This window comes from Daucus carota, chromosome 3 (genome assembly GCF_001625215.2).
Source record: "Daucus carota subsp. sativus chromosome 3, DH1 v3.0, whole genome shotgun sequence".
NCBI lineage: Eukaryota > Viridiplantae > Streptophyta > Magnoliopsida > Apiales > Apiaceae > Daucus > Daucus carota.
Window position 1 is genome coordinate 2,585,369 of NC_030383.2, and position 20,352 is coordinate 2,605,720.

The window sequence follows — 20,352 nt, forward strand, 5'->3', positions numbered from 1 at the left end:
ATTATCTCCTAAGCCTCGTGGTGCAGATCTAATTGTTTTAGTTTGTTTTGATTATAGTTTGATTTCTCTCCCTGGTGAGAGTGTGTGATTTTTCTCTCCTTTTGTGAGAGTGGTTTGGATTCATAGATAAAGCCTTTCGGGAATTGCATTTGTGGTCGATAGCTCAAACGGAGTTTTTGGAAAAGATGGTGAACACAGATCTATACATGTACCATCGTCAATTTCAACATCGCTTATTTGTCTCATCTTGGGTACGAAGACAGGCATGTTAATTTTTTCTATGTTTGTTCGACTCGATCATTCTTGTAGATGCCGTATGGCCATTATTTATTAAATTATCTCCTTTTTTTTCAAAAAAAGAATAAAACATTTATTTCCCTCTCTTTTCACAATCTGTCGAGAACATAGTAAGATATAACAGTGCATTCGACAAATACCTCAGTGGTCCTCCCAGTCAAGTCTCCATATTGTTTCTAAATTGGGTAACTAAAAATTATCCTCAAGGAGTCAAGGTAAACTAATAGATACCAATGTCAGCCGACGATGATAGTTATTTTAATAAACTTATTAAAATCTCTGTAGTGATACAACGACGGTCTATAAATTAGCATTTTACATAATTCACCTTTGAGGACATCAGGAAGCTACAACTGGAACACCGAAATAAATCCTTTTCCAAGACATACTTACAGAGGGTGATATACCACCAGTGGCAAAACTTCACATCTGAGAGATATTTCTTTTGTACTTCTCGACAGAGACCTTTATTAAGCTGAGGTTGTTAAGCTACATTAAAGCAATCCAAACTAATTTCAAAACTGAGATATAGAACATCAGAAACCAGGGAAGAAAGAAGAGCACGAATTGTATGGGGTAGATGAAAGAGAATTGCTACCAGTCTGTCCCCCAATCCTGCCCAATAAAATTATGGAAACTTCAGAAAGTCCAGTATGTGCAACCTTCACCACATAGTTTTAGTAGCACATCTACATTCGATCAATGGGCTCAGTCCGGCCCTGCACTGCAAGTCGCTCAGATACTTCAGCAAGTGATTTCAGGTTGCATTTGATCAATGCTTCAACAAAGTAGCATGTCTCGTCTTTGGTGTTTCCTTCAGGCACATCTACGACAAAGGATTCAATAACTATGGTCCCTGGTCTACCTTCAATGATCTCTGGATGGACGGATAGAATTGAAGAATAGTTCTGTAAAAGAAAAGAAAAGTAGTACACTGTTAACTGTTAAGTAGCTAGATAGTATATAAGCAAATAACGAACCCAAGTACATAGAATCCCCTCATCCAGTTGACTACAAAAATTAACTTAGCCCCTTGCAAGGTCCACGTGTCTATAATTTGTAGTTCCTAATAATTACTGTATGTGCATACTTTCAGATGATTTGATTACTTGAACTAACATGTATTCAAATGCTAATAGCATGAAATGTTTGTGATCATGCAGATGCTGCAAGTTTGTCACAAGTGTGTCAGTTTGTTAAATGTGTGGATAGAGAGTATTAAATGGCTGAGACTTAAAGGATATCTTAACAGGTGAATCCAAGGAAATACTCCTAAAATTGGCAGTCTAGTGTAGTAGAAAAACTTAGAGGCTGAGGTTTTATTCCCACACATATTAAGACTTCAAAAGTATGCTAATACCTGTTTTGACTCGTACTGAAAACAAAAAACTGAAAAGTTGAAAACTGAAGCTACACAAAGAGCGATCATATCCGCAGAAATGAAATTGTCTAGTTGTCTCCCAGCTTCATGTGAAGAGAAAAATAAACCCCATCACTAGAAGCGTGACAGTCATAGACATTATTATGTTTTGGAGAAACTACTTGAGAATTTACGAGGATGTAGGAATGTGGAAAGAATATAGATCAGATTCCGCATGACTAAAAAATTACACATACAATCTTCATGTTTAGGGATTAACAAATAGAGTAAGAGATGAAAAAGGAAGGTAATTTGTAGAATGTAGTGCATATACCCTGAGCCTGTGGTCACCACCAACGATCCGGATGCTAAGAACGTGCTCGTTATCATCAAGAAGCTCCAACCTTTCAAAACTAGTGGTGGCAGGAAGGCCTGACTTTACATTAACTTCTCTTAGACTTCCAATCCCAAGATCTCCCTGCACAATGCACCTGCTAACAAAGGGCTTGTACTTCTGAGGTTGATCAAATCTCCTTACTAGTGACCACACCTATTATAAAGTATATGATTAAAACTTCAACAGTGAACAGCGACCAAAAAAAAAAAAGGACTTGAATATCTCAGCAAAACATGTCACCCACATACTGTATATCATGTCAGATATTCTTTTTTGTCCACGATTTATGATCTTGAATGTGCAAAACATAAACTTTTTTCTAAAATTCTTATCTTGATTCCAGATAACGGAATCAAGAAGGTATTAAGATCTTCACAGCACAGAGATGCCATATTCCCTTTTTTTTGTATGTTAGTTAGATGTAGATGCCTTTATCGTTCTCCTTGCTTCTTTTCCTGTTATTTGACATTTGACAATTATAAGCATCCTACTGCAATACTGGAAGATCTACAGGACATAGCATAGAAGATACCCCTCTCGTGTTGGTAACAAGAGGTGAAGGGTTAATTTAAGTCTCAAGATGACTGAAGGCATATGTGTAAGTACTTAAATTTCCGTAATTGACCACAACAACAAAAACGCGAATAAAAAAGAAGTAACTTTTAAAATGAAGAACATAACAGACGAGAATCATGAGATACCTACTTCAAATTGAAATTTATTACCAATTACAAGAATACCTTTTCTGAGCTTCCAGTAGAACGATAACAGAACCGGTTAACCTAATCCTTTTCTGGTGCTAATTATATTAATCTAAAACTTATCCCACATATATACAAACATAGTATGAGTAGGTTTCAATAGAGATACTCTAAGAACCGAAAACTTTGCACAACAAAAAGCAAAGTTTCCGCACTTTTCCGACATCAAGAATCTAAATACTTGCAAACCCTACACACACACACACACATTGCTAATTAACTTTATTCCTTCTTAATCTCCCCTATACATGTCAAATTAGCCAATAACCAATCCGAATCAAAATCGACAACAATAAAGTCAAACATCGAATCCCACATCACAGCCAATAAAATTATCCAAATTCAACAAAAAAACATCACCAAACAAATCAACAAAAACAAAACCACACCAATCAATTATCAAAACATCACAACATAAATTACTAAAAATTAAAAAAATATTACGAGATGAACCGGAGCTCTGATGTGCTTGATGAGCAGAGAAGTGCATTGATTCTCAGCAGCTGCGTGATTATGATGCCTTCTAATATACTCCTTCTCAGCTCCTACTAAATCTCCCATTTTTAACCTTGAATTTCAGCTCAAATAGTCTTTAAATCATCAATAGAGAGCTGGCTTTAATTACAGCAACACGAAGCTAAGTCAAATTGTTTGTACATGTGTAAGAATAGATGATTACATAGTAGTTTTGTGTGTGTTTATCTGTACTTTCCCTTTTCAGATCGTCTTATTACCGTGTGCCGATGTTCTTGTCCGTTCTGCGCTTGTGTCGTTTGTCCAAACTGCCCTCCTGAGGTAATGTTACCTTTTCATTTAGGGTTAATTATCAAATGAATAACTTATTCCAGCCCAATGTATCATTCGCATCACTGCGAAATTTTTGGTCTCACCTAAACCACTCAACAGACTAATGGTTGCATGGCGTTAAATCAAATTAAAAAAGACGTTAAAGTCAACTTTTTCCGTTAAGTTCAGGTGACATGGTGCTAACATAGATTGCAGGAATAAAATAAGTTCAAACTTAACAAATAAACTAAAAATAAACTAAAAGAAATTCCTACAAGTCATGTATAACGAATTCCTGAGGTATAGCTTTGTTCCAAGTTATGTTAGATGGCCTCCAGTTATTAGTCTAGAAGAGGCAATTCCTACAAGTCATGTCCGGCAAAAAGAAGATATTTTTAAAGATTGAGAGGATTTAGAAGAGGATGAGGATTCTGAGTAAGGTGATCAACAATCGCAGCAATCAAAGAGGAGTGTCAAATATAAAAAATGTGACAAAAGATTTTACATAATAAGCTAGAAAGTAGTATTAAGATTTTAGTTCACGTACAGGTCTAAAACCCCGGATACACTACACGCTTATGTTTACTGGGGAATGAAATGATGTTTACTGGAGAATGAAGTGAAGTGGAATATACAGTCAGCAGAAGTAGCCGTTACTTTTCCACCTCAGCTGCTCTCGTTAGTTTTTTTAATTTGATTTAACAGAATGCAACCACTAGTCTGTTGAGTGATTTAAGTGAGACCAAAAATTTCGCAGTGATGCAGATGATACATTGGGCTATAATAAGTGATCCATTTGATAATTAACTATTTTCATTTATAGTAAAAAAATCATCACCCAAGACAATCGAAAATAGTCAGTGATCAATAATTCAGGATTTATCCGGAATTCATTCGATAATTTTTAGTCAAATCAGAATTTAATCGATTTATAAGTAAAATGTCTTTGTTGGAAATTAATGAGAAATTTTAGAATACTAAAAAAATATTTATTTTATTTAATTCAGTTAAATTTTGATACATAATTATTTCTGAAATAGAATTCTATATTGACTTATTAAAAAACCCTTTTTACGTGTAGATTAAAAAAAGTTATCAATTTGACAAGATTATTCACCTGTCGATTATTTATTTGTTATTGAAATTTTATGATATCATCTGATTTCGATTGTGCACTCGGTCCAGTTTTATGTTGGTTTCATTTAAATGAAAATATCATTGCTAAAATCTCGATAAATTAAGCTTGGTGGGGGGAAAATAATTTTATAATTTTGTGTAAATTTGTTTTTTCTTTTTGACAAAATATCATAGGGCTTAAATTGACAAAAACAATGAAAAGAAGAAAAAACTAATGATTAAGGGATAAAAATGTAATAAAAGTGAAAGAAAGTGATAGAAATACCTAGAAATGGGGAATGAAAATATCTCGACTCGTGAAGTTTGTTATCCATCCCTATCCATTCATATGTAATACAAGCTTTGATATAGCCCGTGGTTTGTGTAATCGTTTAATTTGTATGTACATGAACCATTCATATGGTTCGTGCGTGTTGGACTTCAGAGGGCTTCACACACGCAGACGCACCACGTAATCTCGGATAATATCGGGTGAGGAAGAATCGAACCCAAGACGGAAGAATCGAGAATCGAAAAAATTGACAATACAGCATAAACTCCTTTCCTAATATAGTAGAAGACCACATTGCGATTTGAGTACCACTTTTACTATGAAAGATTATCGTATTGTTTATAAAATTTAAAAGTGGTGGAAAGGCGTTACAACTTTCCTTTCACCCCATTCTTTCTGCAGTGGAGAGGAACACAATAAATAAAGCGATCAAAGAGCCTGTTTGGGACGGGCAGGTCCCGACTTTAAGCCATTTTCAACCAATTGACTTAATATTAAAAATAAATTAAAAATTAACTTAAAAGTCATACGTTGATAGAAGCAACTTTTTTTTTTCTTACTAATTATCTTGATAAAAATTAATTTTTTCACTCAGATAACTAACTTATCAAATTTATTTTTATTATTATATTTATTAAATCATAAGGCATCTACAAGACTATAACACAAAATTACACAAGCGATTAAGCTACTTAACAAATCACTATAAGTCATAAGTCAAACAGGCTCAACCATTAGCTAAAGGCTCATCCATTAGCTAAACCATCATCACATTCACAAACACGAACATCGCAAAGTGAAGAAGCAAACCATAGTCCATAAATCTAACGTCACCAGTAGCATGAACATGTTCAACAGCCACTAAGGAGTTTACCACAGAATAATCTACAAGCCAACGAAGACTCTAATGGCGCAGCACGCCCTCTCTTCACCAAATTCTGGAAGTGTACTTCCACACTATTTTAACGGAAAGATACACTCCCGACTAAAATATATAACTTGCATCATATAAAAAAATTGCATAATCAGGCCGTGGTTGATGCAAGATGAAAGGAAAAGAATTTTATAAATTCGGACCAATGGGAAGATAAAAGCTACCTTTGCAGAGACAAAAGTTAACACGAGACTTTAAAAGGTTCAGCAAGATTAAAATGCAAGAAAAAGGACTTATGTCCATATGGCTGCGGTCATACCGCAATCCATACCAGTAAAATCTTTAATCCTATAGACTGAAAGCTATCAAAGAAACACTGCAATACAGAACACATACAAAGGTCTAGCCTAAACAGTCTATGTTCTCTGTTCCTTTGGTATAGGAAGAAAAAAAAAAGGAAAAAATAAATAGAATAAAAAAATGAAATCACAAACCACCAACCTCTTGCCCGACATGTCCCATAGATCCAACATGAACTGATACCACAGATTTTCATTCACTAGGGGTGAGATACCTCTGATTTCTCATGATTAAACTTCACAACAATACATGTGATGTTATCGGCGCTCCCTCGAGTAAAAGCAGTGTCAGTCAATTTCCGCGCCGCAGCCATGGGTTCTTCTTCGTTTATAGCAAGTGCCACAGCGTCCTGATAACACAAGTTAAGGTAACATATCATGCAGCAAGTATAGGAACTGGTTTAGTTTCTCTTACATTGCCGTAACCAAAATAACATCATGGCCAGGAGTTATGCTGTTTAATTGACTTCAGCTCCCAGTAAAAAGAAAATTCCTCTGTCACTAGTGTTTTATAGACAGCTGACTTCAAAGATAAAACCGGCTCTCAAGTAACAAGAACTTAACATAGATATAGTCTTTTTAGACATCTAATAGAGTACTATTAGTACGCAAAAGCATGTGTATCGTTTATTCATGTTACATACCTCATTAGGTACAACGTCCCACAGTCCATCACTGGCAAGCACGAGCAGTTCACAATCTTCATTAAGTACATGGTCCTATAGAGGAAATTGGTCAAGGCATTAATTAGTAATTGACTTCAGGGGTTCCAGGTAAAGAATGCAAGATTATCATTATGAACTCCATCTTTTCTAATTCAATAGGTAAGCAAACTAAATTAATTTATCCAAGTTTTTAAATATTCACAAGCAGCAAGTCCGTTTTGTGTCTGCACAAAGAGAAAGAAACTTCTTGTCGAAATGAATAAGCATGTAACAAACCAACAGTAATCAAAAACAATTCCAACCATGATACATTGCTACAGTAGAGGTGAGTTTCAGAGGAATGGAGGTGATCCCAAGTGGCTTTTGCATTTTATTTGTGTGTGCGGTCTTGCATGAAGAGACAATAGACATGTATTATGTTTCCTCCAAGCTTTTAGCATACCATATGCATCCAGACTATTCGTAACTTGTGGCTTTATAATATTGAAAATGAGATTAACTATTCAAATAACAATACAAAAGAGTTTCAGATGCAGCAATAATCTGAAGCTGGATGCATAAAATTTTCAAAGAGTTTCACATGCAACTGTGTATGTGTATTTGGAGGACAACCTGTAATATCTCAACAACTATATTAAATTTGTGTTTTAGTATTTGTAGCGGATATCATCCGTCCTCGCATCAAGAATCTTAAACAGAACATTAAGGAATGCTCGATTTGCCCTTATATTACCTTAATTAAGTAGACATTATAGAAAACAGGCAATTGCGGAAATGGATAAGACAAACAAGAAAAGAAATTGACAGGCCATTGCATATCCTGCGAACAGCTTAATAGCGATAGAAGATAGATATAGGCCAGTATGCATTAAGTTTTACGTTCTACCTGAATTTCAGGCTCTGCCACAACAAATGGCTTTAGCATACGATTACCAAACGCACGGGACATTGCTAAAACTCCTCCAACCCTCCAAGTTCCTGGTAGAATATCCAGAACTGTTACTACGACTCATAAATTCATAATATAATATAAAATTCATATTGCTGTTTCTCCCATATAAGTCCTTATCTGGGAGATAAATACTACCCCCAACCCCCCAAGCAAGCACACACAATAAAGATAAAATGAACCCCCTCAATTTTTATCCATACAAAAATATCGATTATATGGCATGTACCCATTCGGGAGCATGGACTAATATCAAGTCGTGGAGCATTTATGACAAGTAAAACATTCATAAAAAATTTCCTGATAAACAGTAACACCCCACTCGTTAGTCAGGGAGTATTGCAGCCCACTAAAGAGAAACAATCTAACAAATTCTTACCAGCCCACATTACAACACCGCCAGCATTCTCAATTCTCGTCCGCTCATCATCTCGGTTCGGCTTTTGGTCCTCAGAGAGAGGAATTGCTGCAACACATGAAATAGAAAGAATAAATAACTTATTTATCGAGGGACTATTTAGAAGTAATCTGATATTCTTCCTATGCCACCCTAAACCAAAATAATGCTAATAAACAATGCAAAAAACATCAGATAGCAGCCAGGTATGCTAAACCCGAGAGAAGATTTGAAACTGTTGATATACTTCACAAACTTAAGAGAGTAAAAGGACACTAAACATAACTTGCCTTTCATAGGTCCCCGAGAGAAGATTTGCAACCGTTGATAAACTTCACAAACTTAAGAGAGTAAAAGGACACTAAACATAACTTGCCTTTTATAGCCCCCATTAACACAGTAAAGATTCCTGATTTTGAAGATACTACCATCTACTCTTTCAAACTCAGTTCCATAAGCCATATATCCTTGTAAGCAAACAGGGTATTCTCCAAAATCTTACCGCTACTAAAATATTGTACATAACTAACAAACATAAAATGGCAAATTGACATAAATAACGAACTCAACTATTTTTGTCTACACAACTGCTAAGCTTTAAAAAAGCAGATTTTCTCCTCGCGGAATTATATTTCAGTTAAAATATTTGTTGCATGATAAAATCATAATGGAACCTAAAGAATAAAAAGTGCTCCACATAGATTGAAGTAAAACTGTAAAATTAAACACACATTCTGCGTCAATGAAGCTTATTTTTATATGATCAAACTACAATTTCTCCTCATATGTCAAAATCTCTAGTGCTTGATAATGCTATAATACCTAATTATCATTGCTGTTGCGAATTCATAAACACATTTTAACAGAATGTACTTTTCCATTTCTGTAAGCTTTGTGTTGAAATAAAAATCTTAAGCTCATAATCTATGATGCAAATGTCAAAAGGATGTATGTGTGTGTGTATTTAAGTACCTTTCCCAGCCTTTGATATAACTGTCCGTGAATCTCCAACGTTGGCAACATAGAGATGGTTTCCCACGAGAACTGCTGTTGATGCCGTTGATCCATCATCGCGAGAAGTATCCTCGGAATCCAGAAAGTCCTTATCAATCTGTTGATATGTTTGGCCTGGAAAATATAGTTTGTAAGGAGAACTATTTGCATACAACCAGACCATTTGGTCAAGACATTAATACAGAAAATGATGATATTGACTATATACCACAAGTAGGAGGAAGTAGCTAAGATTTCCACCAGTTACACACCAAAATTCAAGCATTGGTAATAATAAGTTAAATGCAATTTTACAAACTCAGGCTTACTTAAAGCTAATCTGGTGTTGCTGAGAAAATCTGGATGCTTCACAAGACTGTCAAACAGATTTTTTTTAAGAAACTCAGCAGCACGTGGACCTCCATGGCCTGTAATTGACAGTCACAACATGTTAAGATGAAGAGGAAAGAAACAAAGGAATTTCGATAATTATTTCAGTAAACGATGTGGAACCATCGGAGAGTACAGTTAGAAGCAGATCATATGAAACATGGGATGAAAAGTTTACTAAAGAAGCATATGAAACTATACTCCTCTAAATAGAGAGATAGCACTTGTTTTTTCACGTATTAAACCAAATGTAAGGTGCAAATCATGTCTCTGCTGACTAAAATGACATTAATTATCAATATAGGTGAATCTTATGTACCCTGCAGTGAAGTACTGTATCACTGACTATCTATACATTAATTCAAATCTTGGTGACACTAGCAAGTAGCTTCTATATATGTAATATATCAGAATAAAACTTAAATAACTCACAAAGGGACAGCTCGAGATCTTAAAATTATACAATCAGCAGAATCAACCTAATTTTTTAATCAAAAATATTACTTTCAAAAAGAACCAAGATTAACAATATTATAGAACAGGAATGTTGTCAGGTGTGAGCTGTAAAAATGGAAGATTCTTGTAACATTTTCTCTACATCATTTACTGAAGATGGTTCTGCATTTTCGAGGGGCCATACAAAGTACAAACCTAGACATTGTCCAAGCCCCATGCGTAACTTTTAGATAAATTTCAGATATCATGAAAATGTCCGGTATTGAGCCATTATCAATGCTCTCAATGCTCCATAATCAGGTACTTCACCACTTTACTCAGTAGCACTAAACTAAAACACTAGCACTAAAGTATCAGATAATCTGATCTACCCAGTAATAAAATCAATGTAAGGGGTAAAGCTAGCATCCAGAAGAGGACTATAAGTTATTTTACTACTGGCACTATAACAGTTGACACAATTAATGATGGTCCAATAAATTTACTTTAAATTAATTACAAATTAATTAGGTATCCCTTTATTATACCAATTTATTTGCTACACATGCTATTTTGGTATGTAACATGTTATGAAAGGTGAACAGTGAATCTAGCCGACTACAGTCAGCGGCTAATAGTGATAAGCAAGCAGCTACTTTTTCTTTTGTAGTTTGTAAATCTCATTCTAAGACATGCACTCATGATCTCTTAAAAAAATTACATGTGTTCAGTCCTGCACTCTAATACACTGTTATAATTTACAACTACTTCAAGAAAGTAAGTCTTTACTAGAAGTTGTACCCAAGGGAAACTAAATCTTCACAAACAACGGGTCCTGAGCAAAGAGATGCAGTTTAAATTGAATGAAGAGGATGATAAGAGAACCTGACCATCAAATATCCCAAAGAGACAAACTGTTGTTCCATCCATTTCAGAAATCTTGACATCATAGAAATCCTCCATAGATGCTCGCTTTCCTTTGAAACTTGAATACCCATAGCTCAGTTTTCCATCTTGGCTGTCATCAGCAATAAATTAGGTTAGACTCCTCCTAAATATAATAACCTACGCATTCATCACGTCAAAATAATAACAGAAGCCAATGACTTATATTTCTACGAGTATCGTCCGCACATTAACAATTTAATATAGACGTCATTTCATAAACGTGACAAGAAAGAGAAATTCTGTTTTGTTTCGAAAGTACAAAAATGCAGTCATTCGATGTAATAAATTTCAAGCACACGTGTCTTCCTCTGAAAGTAACTAGTAATAATAACTCAAGGAATTGAGATCCTCGACATCAGGAAGATTCTACAAAAAGTAAATAGGTGAAAATCCCAAATACATAAACGAAGCACATAAAGCGATAGTCATGTTCATGTTTGTAACTGTTTCCCGAATACATATCATTTTTTGTACTTTATATTCTAATACTAAGAAATGTGGCAGTACCTCAAATAACTGTAAACAGACACATTTTGAATATTTCGACATTATAGATACTCAAACAGTCAAACATTACATCAATGCTATAGTACTCAACGACCAAATTGTTAGAGAATCAATTATTCTTCTACAAATATTAGTCTCAATGCATACATGTAATTTTCAAAATCGCACAATACACATTCATATAAGGTAATTACAATTTTGTACATTTTATCTATGTAGATTGGGTACACCTTACGTATTTAACAAAAACTAATCACTTTTTAATTTGTTATTACTAGTTTTCACTATTTGCCTCTCTTCCTAGAAAAGCTAGTTATGGCTAACAACATATACATGTAGTTTTATTTGCATAATGCAAGACAACCCGATATTCTGCTATCACATACAAGGCACTTTCCAAAACAGAGAAGGTGCTCGAATTATGATAAAATTTCAATTATTCCCTTCATAATCTAAAAAAGCTGGCAAGCAATATTGCAATCGAAGTCATATATGGCTTACCTTTTCCATATTATGAGAGCATTCAAAGGTTTCAGATAAGAAATTACAACTGCCATTGCATCGTTTGTGTCAAACACATCTAAGCAGCAATTGTAATATTAAAGATGAGCCAATTAAGAATCAGAAACCTATTTCACAACTTTATATTTTCAGAAATCCAATCATACAATAGAAAAAATATTTAAAATAATAGTTTCAGTTATCTCCAGATTTTCCAATAAAAACAATATTTTCCATATATATCAATTGATTTGATTTTGTTGCAGTCAATACGTATTCTGCAGTTTATAAGACAACATACAGCAGATAGATGACTTAAGCCTCACCAAGCAAAGACCTATTCAAGCTATCATCCAATCTCAGAATGCAAAAAATCTACCCGTCCATAAGGAATTGACTAGGGTGTTTTTAAAAAAAACAAAACAAAAAACAAAAAAGTTGTGTCATTGTTCAGAAACAGCAAACTTATTGTCCAAACTATAAAAAAATAACTGAAGTTCATTAAATTGATCATGATCATAAACCCATTCACCTCTTCGAGCCTCCACTAGAGTAGCAACCATCTTCATCCTTTTCAGGTAAGAGGTTAGAAGCTGAACCCTTTGTAGAATCTGCACTTGTATCCACCATCATTTTTCTTATGCTAGTAAGGCTGCTATTCCACAAATATTCTGGACTTTTAGCTGTAATCAAATTCTTTGTAGCGAAGCTAAGCTGAGCTCTTGACCTACTTGTCCTCCCAATGTACCCAATTTGAAGAAGCACCGGCCCTATGCAACTGTGGCATACCATCTAACAGTACCACCTTCCCTTTAGATTCCCTAGCTTGCAAACTGGTACTGTTAATATGCCATAATAGAGTCAGCTATGAAATCCGTGACATCCAAACTAAAATAGTAATATCTTAAAGTAACAACCTTAAAATAAATGCCCATACTATCAAATCACATCACCAATACAAAGTAAAATAAATTTAGATGGATAATAAAAAATTTATTCCAATATATTGGAGCCTGAAAGTCGCTGACTTTTAAAAAATTTGGTTATGCCGCATCCATACAGATTCATTAGCCACTTAAGTCAGAACGAATAAATTAATCTCCATAACAATTACACTTACATTGTAACAACTACTATTGCAGTTACATACGGTGTACGGACAATAGAATTATCAATTACAGAAATTTGTGTCCACTAATAACATCAACTTTAAAATAAGGTAATATGATAGATTATGATAACTATACTAAGAATAGCAATTGAATACATGTTGGATTAAAATTGATTGAATAAAATAAGACCTAAAAATCTTTTTAAAAAGTATATATGTAAACCAATTAACTTAAAAGGAAGAGCTTGTAAAACATTAAATAGCTAAAAGTTCAAACTTTTCTCAAAAAATTAAAACTTCAGTTCTTTTAAGTATTAAGTCATGCGAAGAATGGAAAACAAAGATTAGTTTCTGTTATTTAATCTTCGTATCTAAAATGAATTTATTTATAATTTAAGACAAAATGTCATTATATGGAGTAAGTGAATTATTGAAAAATCATTTCCTTCTTCATTGTAGCTGATTGGTATGAGTGGTTGATCAATTTTTATGTTAGGTGGAGAGTATATTGAAGCAAGAATGGATAACTGGATCAATGAACAGTTAATAGTAGACATATAAATGTCTTAAACCTAATTAAACCTCATGGAGGGTATGATCTTTAATCTGATCTCTTAGAGCTACCAAAGACGCCAAATTAGAGCATAGCTGCTTTTCCTGTGGAGTTGAGAGATTCTGTTAGGAGTTTCAAGGTTAAGGTACATGGGTGGTCAGCGCATTTGTGATCTCGACTCTTTTGTCGGTTTGTTTATATTTCTTTACTTTTTTTTATTTTTGCATTTTTTCTCTTACTGTTTCGCATGCATGTTGTTATATTTTATCTTAGTACGTGCATGATATAATTGCTCTTATTGTCAAATATTTATATGTCTCTTTTGTGCTTCCAAAGGGGTGCTCTTCACACTACTCATACAACATGCCTCTTTACTACTTGTAGTAAAGAAAAGATTAGTGTGCACCTTACACTCTCTGACACACTCTATTGAGTAAAGGAGACGTCATAGACCATACCCTCTCTACATCTGCTATATCGACATACTGACATGCTTGGTACATGTGGTTTATATGTTTAATTTGGTTCATATGTTAAGTTTGGTTTAGAATTCTTGTTTCTCTATATAAGGACATGTAGTAAAAGAAGGTTCTCTATGGTTGAGTCGCCGCCATGGTTCTAAAAATCTTAGATTAGACCGATCAATCCTTACAAGGTATTCTAATATTACATTTCTAAAATCTGATTTATTGCTATATATTCTATCAGACTGGTTTGTTAAACTAATATATGACCACCTTAAATTTAGGAGAACTAGTGACTTGTATCAGTGTTAACAGAGGTCTCTAGTTGGATTTTGATCCACTCTTCGACCCAAAGGCGAGACATGATATATTTTATAACAATTTGGTAGACATATAACACCATCTCCAACAGTAGAATGCCCTCAACCTAATATAGTCTAGCTAGGTCAAGGTGGCATCTATGTGGCAATTTTAGAGGATATGTGAAAATTCCTGCCCTCCAACCTTAGCAGAAAATATAGCAAACCGAACCAAGAAAATCATATATAAACTCTTAGCTAAAATTATACGTATTATGATAGCCAAGGATTTGAGATTTTAGCATTGGAGATGCTCTAATAATGTTTTAATTTGATGTCATTTATTATAAGACTTATTTTATATTGAAGGCATATTGGTTGATAAATAACTAATAGAATAGAACCTGGTAATTAAAGATTAATTTATTATTGTAATACTTCCGATTAATTGCACATAAGTTCAGAGTTATTGACCCCATAATTTTGCAATTTTTTTTTGTAAATAATAATTTGATTTTTAAATTTTGTGTAAAAAAGAATGTAAAAGTTAATGTATAGCATTGCAAAAAAAAAAATAGTGTCAATACAACTCTAGTCATGTGCTCCCTCCGTTTTGAAATATAGCTTGCTTCACTTTTTGACACACATTTCTAAGTCTTTGACCGTATAGTCAAAATCATTATTTAAAAAAAATTATTTCGAATTACAATATTAATCATATATTTTTTATTCATAAAAAAATTAAAAATAATAATTTTAACTATAAGGTCAAAGAAACTGTATTGCAAACACTTCAACATCATATTAAAACACAACATACTAAACAAATTACAAGAACTAAAATCACACAATGCACAAAAATCATCAAACTAATCACAAAATCATAAAAACAACAAGCATTTAATTCAACAAGATCAACACAAACAAATAAACATGAACACACATTAATATCGAAATTTTTAATCAAAATCAACAAAACCGAACGAAATAAAAGACGAAAAATCGAGGAATTACAGCGGATCGATCTGCGAGAAGCTCCGGAACCAGCTGCGAAGTAGATAGAGTTTCTCTCTCTAGATGAAGGATCTGGTGAATCCTAGAGAGAGAGAGCTGCGAACAAAAGAAAAGAGCGAAAAGAGTTGTTTGTGTGTATAATGTATGTATAGCTCGCCAAGGGAAGTGCACGAGTGAAGTGAAACTGATATGATGAAAGCGACGTTGGGCTTTTGTATACGTGGCTTTCTTATATTCTTCATGAAATATACGTGGCATTCAAAATAAAAAGAAATTTAAGGTGTATGTGGGGACGGTGTTTTATGATTTTGCGATTTCTTTTTTTTTTTTTTCATTTTTCCTTTCATAAATAGGTCCTTATAATTAGTGAATATTTTAATTATGATATATAAATAATATTTTTTATATATATATTAGTGATTTTGCGATTTCTTGTTTTACATTTTAATCAAAATTATTATTAAAGTACTTGAATAGAATCATCATGTAAAAATTAACTTAGGGGTCATTTGTTAAATCTGAATCATAATTTCTGAATGAACGAGAATTCTGGATGAATAATATTCTGAATGGTAGGATTATAGTTCATTTGTTAAATTTAATATCAATTTTCTGGATGGCTAAATTTATTTAAAGAATGAAATTTCAAATTTACTAATTCTTTTAATAATAAAATAATTCAATTGTTTAACAAGAATTTATAATATAAACAATTATATGAACTCTTTATATATTTATATGAGATTAATGATTTATATGTATATTATTACTCTTTCCGTCCCATTTTAACTGCTTTTGAATTTTTTACATGTATTTTAAGGTTTTAAAAAATCACATCTAAACATAATTATTTTTTATAAAATTTATATCAAATAAAAGTTTAGAATCTAAACTTTTATTTGATATACGAATTGAATTTTTTTGTTAAGTGTAGGTATTTTTTTCCACCTCAATATACGTGTCGAAAAATCAAAAATCTTTTTAAATGGGACAAATGAAATAATATTTGTTAATAAATTAGAAATTTGACTTGAAACATTTTATTTAACATTAAACTTGTTTTAAAAAAAAAATTCAATGCATGTCAATACATACGCAGATGCTGTACAACTGTGCCGATTCTGCCGAACCATTCAGCCAAGTTTCGAAGCCGCTGTCGTACAGCGACTTTTTTTGCTCGTCCAGATTTCAAGGGTGTACAACAAATAGTATGAACGGTTCAAAAGGAATGGTTCAGTTCATTTTCTCTCATACACCCATTAACAAATGAGCCCTTAGTCAATGAATTTAATCTAACCCTAGAATGTAAGTATATAATTAAAAAGTTTATCAACTTTAATTTTATATATTTAAGATATATAAGCAGTGTTGTAAAAAACGGGAATCGAACTTAATCCGTGAAATTATGGAACAAGGATTAATCGGGAGTTAATTGAGTTGACCGGGGATTAATCGGATTGATCGGTGATTAATCGAAGATTTAATCAGTTCGGCGAGTTACGAAACAAGGATTAATCGATGATTAATCATGACTTTTAGAACAGATTATATAAGTAATTAACGAACCCAGATGAACTAGGTGATGAGAGTTGTTTATAGGCTACCAGATTCAAATATTAATGACCTTTAACGTATGCATTCGGCCCAAGATGAAAATCGAAAACCATTCCAAGGTTAACTGAAACTAAAAAGCATATAAAGAAGGCATAACGATTAACTGTTTGGAAACATTGGGCCTTAAAAAGCCCATGGCTTGTGAGATCTTGAAGGAGCATGATAGCATTTAGCACATTGTTTTCGTTAAAATTTAATTCAATATAACTTTTTAAAATCACAGTGTTGCAAACGAATAAAATTGAGCCGATTTGAGTTTTTCAACTAAGTGAAAATGATGTCGAGGATTGGCTCGTTTATTAACGAGCCGAATACGAATTTGCTCGCAAATAATTGGAATTGAGGTGAGTTGAACTCAATTGAGTTGTCCATAAATAATTTGTATATAAATTTTATCTAGTTATTCCTCATCCTCAAAATATAATTCATGATCTTCTAGGTTATATTCATATCAATGTCATATTATCATAATAACTCTACACTTACTTATACTCAAGACTCACTAATAGTTATAATGTATTTTTAACTCGATCGATTAATATCAATCCATAAAATATAATTAATAATTATACAATTACATTCAAATTCAACATCGAACTATGATAATAATCATTAAACTTACGCTTGCATGTCCTCATTTCATCTCTTATGTCAAGGCTTTTATGATAGTGGTTTGAATTCGAGCTTATCTCGAAATAAACCTCAAACCGAACACAACTGTAAATTTTTTTGACTTAAATTAATTTATGAACCGAAGTGATTTTTAGTATTCCCTCTATTTTGGAATATAAGTCGTTTGACTTTTTGACACACACTTCTAAATTATCTGACCGAATAGTTAAAATCATTATTTTTAAAAAAAAATTTGAATAAAAATATATAATTTATATTATAATTTAGAAAAAGAAAATTCTAAAAATAATAATTTTAACTAAGTGATCAAAAAATTTTAAAATGTGTGATAAAATATTTTTGAACATCGTTGTTTTTCCTTTTTTTTAAAGAAATTTATGAACATCGTTAATAGTGCAAAATTTGCACTGCAAATAGACGCTGATAAACAGGAATTCTGACGTCATCTTACCATCTGTAACAAAACCGGAGCCTCATGGGACCCGATTTCTGTTCACTTCGCACATGTGCATCCTCCTTTCCCACTTGGAACTTAAGTCCATTTTATTCAAGTGCATGAACGACCAACGATATTTTGTAATGTCAGTGCAACATCAACACAGAAAACACAGTGAACTCGGTTGACACATGATGCACGAGGCAATGCACGCAAAGGGGTTGATATTTTGGGTACAATATCATCTTCAATCTAATCCTGGAGGCTGCTTGGTCTCCCTACAAAGTCCTCGAAAGCTGACCACTTATAAATCATTTTCTATGCTCTTTTCATCCCGGTATACATTAGGGACGGGTATGCAGCACGAATTTTAATACTTCAATAAAATATAATTATGGAACATATTATTAGGAATTTCCTTTTCTGTATAAAAATATAACCTTTATATTTTTATACAGAAAAGGAAATTTTGAAAATAAATTATAGAATTATATTTCATAAGTCTTAAAATGCGTGTCGATACAATTGAGTGAGACAAATGGGTAGCTAGTTGGGACCAAAATTTCGACCTGGTTTAAATAACTTTAAAATAATAACTTATGACTTGTGACAAGTGCTCGGTTTAAATTGTATATTTGAGCAGCAACTCATGACGGGTACCGAATACATAAGAAATCATTGATCTTTGATTCGAATACATATAAAACAAGAGACAAAAACAAAAAACCAACCTAGTACATCACCTTATTGTTGCAGATATTGTAAACACATCTACTTATTGAGCTCTTCTATCTTATTGCACACACCCTGCGTAGCAACTAAACGAACGCAATTATTCCAAATGCAGGCCAAACGTGTCAATTTCCATCGAAGAATCGATCTTCAAGGACAGAATGTGACTTTGTAATTAGGTCCAGTAGGGCAAGTGAAGGTACTAGTTTTATCATCATAGGCATAACTATAAGCCTGAGGACACTTCTGCTCGAAAAAATTCGAGTACTTCGAATGCTGGCACACCGTGGGACTGTTGTACTCACCAGTACAGCAATCCTGCGGCGTGTTAAAAGCGGTGCATGCGCTCCTGCATCCGATGGCATGGCCATTTTGGTTATACACCGCCAGCTCTGCGGGGCATTCGGCATTTATGTCGACTCCGCAGCTTGTTGATGGACATTGAGCTTCGGGGACTATGCTGACAGGTAAGTTGAAGCCATCGACATTGCTTACGTCGTAGAAGTCCTTGCCTCCGTCGCCATTTAATGTGAATTCGACGAGAGTTACGGGGAGATTTCCACCAGCGCCAGCGCAAGGTCCGCCCCCTTTACCACACTCTCCTGTGAGGCACACGTCGGTGCAGAAGGTTCGGGCCCAAATTCTGCCGGACCATGGAGGGGGAATTTCGATGTTGTGTTCGGCTTGTGAGGCGAGTTCGAACCCGGTGGTTGAGGGCTGTGATCCTGCGCCGGTTAGTGCAGCGGGCCAGATTGTGTAAGGACAGGCGTTTTTGATTATGAATGTGGCTGATTCGGCACCTGAAATTCGGATCATTGAGCTAATTAGAATATAATAGACCGAAAATATTAGAAAAAAAATTCGTGAATGTAGATACGTTTAAATAAATTTTAACTAAATTCGACCTGAAATTTTCGGTCAAATTTACCCGTTTTTTAGTAGTGAACTTACCGAGCAACAGAATTGCAGCTACTGAGAGAGCAAAGAGAGTGTGGAGTGCCATGTTAGTGGTTTAGGTTTGATGATGTTATATTTTGAGAGATGGAAGGATGAATGTGAAAATGAAGAGGGACAAAGTGGTTTATATAGGCCTTAAAATTGGATGTTGCAAGTGGTTGCCAAATTTAGGGCTAGAGCAAGGATCTTAAGACATGTATCTACAGCTTGCAATCTTGAGCAACAAACTGTGTCAAATTATTATTAACAATTACAAGTCTTACAACTTGTTTACACGGTCCCATATACAAATTTTGTAACACACAAACAAGAAGCCGTCAGGAGAAGATAGTCCTGTAATGATTTCTACCAATCTTGATATCGAAAGAGAAAGGAAGAAAATGTGTCATCTAGAACCTAACCCTACGCTACAAAGATATTGAGCCTGTTTGACTGATGTTAAAACTGTGAGTTATGACTTAAACTAATTTAATATGATTAGCTGGGAATTTAAAGTATTTATTTACATAATT

General features: G+C 33.7%; 3 protein-coding genes across 3 annotated transcripts; all 3 read right to left on the reverse strand.

Annotated features, from left to right (window-relative positions):
• Positions 1 to 533: 533 nt before the first annotated feature.
• LOC108214857 (abscisic acid receptor PYL3) lies at positions 534 to 3,610 on the reverse strand. Its single transcript, XM_017387075.2, has 3 exons — positions 3,260 to 3,610; positions 1,992 to 2,207; positions 534 to 1,205 (listed from the first exon to the last, which is right to left on the reverse strand). The coding sequence occupies exons 1-3, from the start codon at positions 3,374 to 3,376 to the stop codon at positions 987 to 989; spliced, it is 552 nt and encodes a 183-aa protein (XP_017242564.1). The 5' UTR covers positions 3,377 to 3,610; the 3' UTR covers positions 534 to 986.
• Positions 3,611 to 6,056: 2,446 nt separating this feature from the next.
• LOC108214856 (probable protein phosphatase 2C 76) lies at positions 6,057 to 15,674 on the reverse strand. Its single transcript, XM_017387074.2, has 9 exons — positions 15,469 to 15,674; positions 12,560 to 12,866; positions 10,962 to 11,089; positions 9,576 to 9,674; positions 9,226 to 9,381; positions 8,236 to 8,322; positions 7,794 to 7,885; positions 6,887 to 6,961; positions 6,057 to 6,592 (listed from the first exon to the last, which is right to left on the reverse strand). Exons 2-9 carry the CDS (start codon positions 12,817 to 12,819, stop codon positions 6,443 to 6,445), a joined length of 1,047 nt encoding a protein of 348 aa, XP_017242563.1. The 5' UTR covers positions 12,820 to 12,866; positions 15,469 to 15,674; the 3' UTR covers positions 6,057 to 6,442.
• A 3,081-nt stretch (positions 15,675 to 18,755) lies between these two features.
• Positions 18,756 to 20,047, reverse strand: LOC108211730 (thaumatin-like protein 1). Its single transcript, XM_017383407.2, has 2 exons — positions 19,835 to 20,047; positions 18,756 to 19,683 (listed from the first exon to the last, which is right to left on the reverse strand). The coding sequence occupies exons 1-2, from the start codon at positions 19,884 to 19,886 to the stop codon at positions 19,034 to 19,036; spliced, it is 702 nt and encodes a 233-aa protein (XP_017238896.1). The 5' UTR covers positions 19,887 to 20,047; the 3' UTR covers positions 18,756 to 19,033.
• Between the last annotated feature and the right edge of the window lie 305 nt (positions 20,048 to 20,352).

Coding starts and splice junctions, on each gene's coding strand:
- LOC108214857 (XM_017387075.2), bottom strand. CDS start 3,376: ATGGGAGATTTAGTAGGAGCTGAGAAGGAGTATATTAGAAGGCATCAT. Junction 2,208..3,259: donor TCAGAGCTCCGGTTCATCTC/GTAATATTTTTT, acceptor ACTTTATAATAG/GTGTGGTCACTAGTAAGGAG. Junction 1,206..1,991: donor GTGGTGACCACAGGCTCAGG/GTATATGCACTA, acceptor TTTCTTTTACAG/AACTATTCTTCAATTCTATC.
- LOC108214856 (XM_017387074.2), bottom strand. CDS start 12,819: ATGGTATGCCACAGTTGCATAGGGCCGGTGCTTCTTCAAATTGGGTAC. Junction 9,382..9,575: donor CAACACCAGATTAGCTTTAA/GTAAGCCTGAGT, acceptor TATATTTTCCAG/GCCAAACATATCAACAGATT. Junction 8,323..9,225: donor TATATCAAAGGCTGGGAAAG/GTACTTAAATAC, acceptor CATGTGTTGCAG/CAATTCCTCTCTCTGAGGAC.
- LOC108211730 (XM_017383407.2), bottom strand. CDS start 19,886: ATGGCACTCCACACTCTCTTTGCTCTCTCAGTAGCTGCAATTCTGTTG. Junction 19,684..19,834: donor AGCTGCAATTCTGTTGCTCG/GTAAGTTCACTA, acceptor TCCGAATTTCAG/GTGCCGAATCAGCCACATTC.